The 6,696-nt window shown below is 35.8% G+C and overlaps 1 protein-coding gene across 1 annotated transcript in view; it reads right to left on the reverse strand.

The window, feature by feature from the left end:
* The window catches only part of LOC107598830 (calcium-binding and coiled-coil domain-containing protein 1-like), a 16,387-nt gene extending 11,961 nt beyond the window's left edge, over positions 1–4,426 (reverse strand). Inside the window, exons 1-4 of the mRNA XM_016290269.1 lie at positions 4,330–4,426; positions 2,572–2,724; positions 2,390–2,492; positions 697–899 (exon numbers count right to left, since the gene is read on the reverse strand). Of these exons, the coding sequence (XP_016145755.1) occupies positions 697–899; positions 2,390–2,492; positions 2,572–2,703 (438 nt within the window). The 5' untranslated portion in view covers positions 2,704–2,724; positions 4,330–4,426. The remainder of the gene's footprint in view (positions 1–696; positions 900–2,389; positions 2,493–2,571; positions 2,725–4,329) is intronic.
* Between the last annotated feature and the right edge of the window lie 2,270 nt (positions 4,427–6,696).

The following is a 6,696-nucleotide window of genomic DNA, read 5'->3' on the forward strand; positions in this document are numbered from 1 at the left end:
CTGTATTTTTGATCAAATAAATGCAGCCTTGATGAGCATCAGAAACTCCTGTAAAAAACATAAAAAATCATTCTGATCCCAAACTTTTGACCGGTAGTGTATATACTTCGCAAATATTACATACGTTTATATTTATATTACAATGAAGTTAGTTTAGTGAAGTAAACTTGTAGAACATTTTTATGCAATGTGATGAACTTGACATGTACTGTACAGTACTATTAATGTGAAAAGACAAAAACGAGTGTGGACATGAAGCAACTCTGAAAAAGTAACCCGCTAGAACACAAATCATTAACTATCATTAATGTATGCCGGTGATAGATGTGAGTGGAAGCAGCGGCTCATGCATCTGCAGAGAATGCTGCCACCCTACACTCTTAAAAATAAAGGTGCTTCACGATGCCATAGAAAATCCTTTTTGTCTAAATGGTTCCATAAAGAACCTTTAACATCTGAAAGAAGGTTCTTCAGATTACAAAAAGGTAAGAAAGAGATGGTTCTTTAAAGAACCTTTGACTGAATGGTTCTTTGTGGAACCAAAAATGGTTCTTCTATGGCATCGCTTGAAGAACCTTTTGAAGCACCTTTATTTTTAAGAGTGTAGGAAACTGTCACCTGGATCCGGCATTGTCTTATTTTGTCTCATTTGTGTGAAATGATGGACTGAATCACAGTCTTAACATATTCTTTAACCTGCAGTAGCTGGGCTCTAGGAATGACCAGCAACATGTCCTCGCCCACTTCCTCCCCCTGACCTTCCTCCTCCAGAGTCACCAGCTCCTCTAGGGGCTTGGGGGCTGAGAAGGTGAAGGCAGTGCTGCGAGAACAAACCTCTTCTCTTCCATCCACATACACAAACTGGTACTGTTGAGCACTAGGCCCTGGTAGGTAAGAAGCTGAAGAAGAGAGAGAAGAGGGAAGCTGTGAAAGGCCAAATACAGGCCAACAAAACTATAAACAAAACAACTGTATTTTGTGGGCTGTGGTTTTGAATACAGGTGAAGCGTATTTGAATATTTCCTGTCTGGTTATTCATAGTGAGTGAAGTTTGGAGATTTCCTACGAAACCACTTGAAGCCTGGGGCACTGCTCTCCGAGGTCCTAAACGCACTCTGTCTCCATCGCCATTACTCACCCCAAATTACAATGCTGCCATTCTGCACTGTGCAAATCTCAGCCCAGGCAACACTTTCACAGACACACACATTTGCAAAAACTGATTTACACTACCATTCAAAGGTTTGGGGTCAGTAAGATTTTTGTGTTAAGATTTTATTCTTTATAAAATTTTATTTATTAAATTGATGAAACGACTGTCAAGACATTTATAATTTTACTGATAAAAATAAATAAATAAATGCAAATAAAGGCTGCTATTTATGAAATAATCATTAAAAAAAATTTTTTAATTATCATTAAATAAATCATTGTTTCTACAGAAATATTAATTACATTAATTATTAATTACATTAATACACAATTGTTTTCAAAACTGATGATGAGAAATATTTCTTGAGCAGTAAAACAGTATATTGGAATGATTTTTTTTTAAGGATCATTGACACTGAAGACTGCAATGGCTGCTGAAAATTCAGCTTTGCCTTTGCAGAAAGAAAATTACATTTTAAAATATATTCAAACAGAAAAGTTACTTTAAGTTGCAATAATATTTCACAATATTACTGGTTTTACTGTATTTTTGATCAAATAAACGCAGGCTTGGTGAGTATAAGAGACTTCTTTCAAAAACAAACAAACAACAACAAAAAGTTACTGACCCCAAACTTTTGAACCGTAATGAATGTTACTTTAAAAGGATATAGAGCCCACTCTCTGTAGACTTAATTACTACAGATGTGCTTTTCAAAAATCAGCTGGTCATTAGCTTGTCTCAAAGATTAGTTGATTATTTGGCTATAAGGAAGCCCTGAATAATTATTATGTTCTCGCACAACAATTTAATGGCTGGTTTTACTGTGTTGATAGTACTGCGCGCTATAGCACAGTATGGTAAAACCATTTCAAATAAATTGCATCTCTGATTTTTTTCTTTTTAAAGCATCGCCGACTCTACAGAAAAATGTGCAGAGAAGCAAGTCAATCTAGGGTCATTTGGGAGCATCCTGCTCATCCCTACTAATAACTAACTACAGGCGAATTCCTTTGTGGCATTTTATCTCCTGCACAGGCCATCTGGGGATGAACGTTTGCTAATGTACTGAATGCACCTCAGTGAATGAGACCAGCAGTTGCATGAATCAATGCAATAAACTGTAATTAGCTCCTTTAATGTCCCTAAAGCACTCTATTCTTTATTCATACTGTATTGAGACCATCAGCTGACTTTCAAGAGGGCTTGAACATCCAAAATCACTGCTTCAGAGACCTTGGAAATTAACACAGCAGTTGACAGAGGTCCCCTCTTTGTAGCTGGATGGAGCTACTGCCCACACAAACGTATGGTAGTCCTTGACTGATGTCCAGCCAACCTGAGGATAAAAGGAAACAGATCAGCTTTAATTAAGCAAAACAGCTACAACAAAGATGAAATCGGGCTCTATCTCTAACCTTAAACAGTCCAACCCAGTCGTTACTGGCCCACGTGTGCTGAGGGTTGATGGTGTAGTGGCAGTCCACTCTGCTCTGAGGAAAGTAGCAACTTCCGACATTTCGAAACTCCACCCCCCATGTCTTCTCCATGGCAACAGAATAGTGATGCACCTGGGTAAATATTAAAATGATAATTGACATGCCCTCTAAAACTACTTCAGAGAATATTTTTCTCATCCTTTAATTATTATACATGTAGTTTTATGGCATCATTATTTGAGAGATTATGTGAAATATTAGTATTTCCAAAAAACTAATTTAATGACCATCGAACTGCAACAAAGTTGATTAAAAAAATGGTTAAAAAACTAAAAGAAAAACAATACATACAAAATACAATATATTCTAGATTAATTATAACATCAAATCCTGATGTTAAGAAAAAGTTCATAGACATGCCATTTACACTCAATAAGGCAATAATGACTTTTTTTTAATCTTGAATACGCTATATCTACACAATATATCTAAAGTTTTTTTTTTTATTTACAACCTTTAACATCCATGGAACCTTTACATTCCTCAAAAAGTGCTTTATGGTGGGAAAAAATTCTTTAGATTTTTAAAATGTTCTTCACACAAAGAAAAAAAATGGTTCTTTAAGAACTGGACACTGAAAGGTTCTTTGGGAAACACAAAAGGTTCTTCTACGGCATCACTGCGAAAACACCCTTTTGGAACCTTTATTTCTAAGATTGTATGTGCGTAGTTGGCTATTTCTATCTATATGTATGCCCTATTTGTCTATGTCCACATTCACAAATATACAATATACAGTAACTCTAAACAGGCTTTAATTAGTCATACTGAGGACAGTAGGGGAGAGGTGAATGTGTTGCACAAGTGAAGAGGAACCGTTTATGTTAAAATAGATGCCGGGTTCCTGTGAATGACTGATGTTGAGTGCAGACTTTCTTAGTCAGACACACATCAGCTCTTAGAGAGCATTTATGACAGGCTGTCGGGCGCCACAAATGCTGTGACTTACTTTGTGAACGGTATGGATTACAGGCAATGACAGGTGGGTCCATCATTAGCACTTCATAATAAACTACACACTCCATATTTAGACTCTCCATGAACAGGCCAAGGACGTTTTCTTACATCATCTGTCTGATGTCAGAAACTTGCAGCTTAATTTCAATGTTCAGTATCAAGCTCTTTTATCTCAAAAGATCAAGGATAATTTGATTCAATGTGGTGAACTAAAAAAAATCAGAAATTCACTAATCTAATGTACTTCAATATTACTTGACACGTGACACCTGATTGTTGAGGCATAATAAAAAAGAATGGTTACAATAGTTCTATAATTTCTACAATATTATCTTGTTTGTTTGTTTGTTTTGCTGACTTGCGAAATAAAACTAAAATTTTTGCTTTGCAAACAATCGTGGATGACTATTGCAAGCGAGGCCCAAAGTTAGAAACAATCTCAAGTTACTCGGTAGAGCGTCGCAACAAACGAGAGAAAAAAAAACAATGCATAAGCAGATCTAACACTTTGTTACAGCAATTTAAAAAAAAAGAACATGACAACATTATAACACTGTTATGGTCAATACACATTCCCTGGGACCGCTTCAAAATAGATTGGATGTTATAAACATGGCATGCTTTGTCTTTACAGTAGCTGCGTGCTACCGAGCATGCAGCAGTTTTTTCTCTTTTTTTCTTTTGTGGAAAAAACCGCAAGCGTCGTACAACAAAACTCACCCGATTTAGCTTAGATTATGAAAACAATCTCCTCTTGAAAAACACTGACACATTCGCTGAGATGAGCTGTGCCACGAACCTCTCACAACAATAACAAAAACAAAAGCATGGGTGCTCTGGAGGTCTCGGTGCATTATGGGAAATGAAGTTCCAGTACTGGTTCTGAATCGTGGCTCAGATACTCAAAAAAACTAAAACCCCCATCTGTAATGACGACGCTTGGAAGGTCGACGTCATGGTAACAGTACAGCTATTGGAGCTTTGATTGGTTCATATTTCTCATCGGATTCATCGACTTGGATTCTATTGGTTCCATTTGTATGTCAATCAACTGATGGCCAAGGCGATAGGTGCCATAAGAACGCATGGAGAAAAGCAACGCTACTGATGGGAAGTCTGACTCACTTCCGCGAATCGTTTTTCGAACAGTCCAAAACAACAATACAGTGATTCATTCAATTACGTCTTTACTAAAAATGCTATTTATAGGAGTAAAAATGCAACTCTGTCTTGTATGTGTGTTAGTACAAATGCATTGCATGAAGTCAACATTTGCAGCATGTTCTATTTGTATTTCTAATGATTGATTGATTGCTAATTAGCTCCTTAAGTAGCCTTAAAGGGGTCATATGATGCGATTTAAAGTTTTCCTTTCTCTTTGGAGTGTTACAAGCTGTTCATGAATAGATAAGATCCCTAAAGTTGCAAAGATTAAAGTCTCAAACCCAAAGAGATATTCTTTATAAAAGTTAAGTCAGCCACACCTACCTAAAACGGCTCGTTCGAACACGCCCCCACATGCCTACCTCACTATGTGGGAAGATTTGCATAACGCCGCCCAAATGTTCACGCAAAGAAAGATGTAGTATTGTTGCTGCCGCCGCCATGTCGTGGAGATGCTGTGTGTTGATCATCTCATTACTGGCCTGGTCAGGGATTCTTCTTGCTTGTTTTATAGATACTGCAAAACGTATAGAATGACGACTATTGAGTTTTCTTGGTAATTTGAATTGTTTTCTACAAATCAGACCTTTGTAATCTGTATTAACGTGGAAGGATCTACCACGTTTTGCGAGTTACTATCAGCTGGCAAGCCAATGAATATGTTTGCTGTTCTCAATCAGAGCACTGAACAGAATTTATCATAACTTTATGATGCTCACATTATAAATCCATTATAATAATCATTATTGATGTAGAAAGTCATATATTTGCATGTTTTTAATTTTACTTAATACATTTTAAAGTGAGAGAGAAAATGTAAAAAAAAAAATTTTTTAGCTTCTTAATTTGAACTTTTCTTAAAAATAGTTTAATACAGGTTTAATTCAAACTTGGATAATTAATAAATTAATACTTTTATTTAGTGAGTATGCATTAAATTGATCAAAAATGACAGTACTGACATTTATATTGTTACAAAATACTTGTATTTCAAATAATTGCTGTTGTTTTGAACCTTCTATTCATCAAAGAATCTTTAAAAAGCGTGTCATACTTTCCACAAAAATATTAAGCAGCACAACTGTTTTCAAATACATGTACATGTTTCTTGAGCAACAAATCAGCATATCAGAATGATTTCTGAAGGATCATGTGACACTGAAGCCTGAAGTAATGATGCTGAAAATTCAGCTTTGTCATCACAGGAATAAATTGTTTCTTAATATGTATTAAAACAGACAACAGTTTTTGCAGTGCATGAATGGTTCACAATATTAGTGTTTTTACTCTATTTTTGTTCAATAAATAAAACCAAGGTAAGGCTTCTTTCAAATTTTTTTTTTAAATCTTACCGACACCAAAGTTTTGAACAGTAGTGCATTTAATTTTTTTTTTTTACAAAAATTAATTTAAGTTCCAACAACAACTTGAGGACCGCTGATCTAATGTTTCTCAAGTATAAAGGTGCTTTCCTGTAAAAAAACAAACAAACAAAAAATTATTTATTCATTATAAAATATCTGTGCATGACAAAATATAGATGATGAACTATGTGTTTCAGACATACTTGCTTGTGTGACAGATTACAGCATCTTGAATGAGTGTGCAGTGACTGCGTTTGGCATGCAGTAGCATGCATTTAGTTGCAACATGGGTAAGCTAACAGTGGGTTTTCTGGGGCAGGGCATTTTTGCTTATTTCATGGTGGCATCTTTAGCAAGAAATGGGAGGGGGAGTGTAAACGTCAATAACAAACACCCACCACACCCTGAACATATAGACCTTCCTGATGGAAAGAGAGAGAAACAAAGAAAATGCTAGCTAAAGTAAATTGTGGAAGGGCAGGAAGAAGATGTAAAGTAAAATCTTAAAGTTATCAAAGACCCCAGAAGGGTAGAAGACAAAGAGTGATGGAAGTACGTA

This window comes from Sinocyclocheilus grahami, unplaced genomic scaffold (assembly GCF_001515645.1).
Source record: "Sinocyclocheilus grahami isolate Dianchi unplaced genomic scaffold, SAMN03320097.WGS_v1.1 scaffold13.1, whole genome shotgun sequence".
NCBI classification, from domain to species: Eukaryota; Metazoa; Chordata; class Actinopteri; order Cypriniformes; family Cyprinidae; genus Sinocyclocheilus; species Sinocyclocheilus grahami.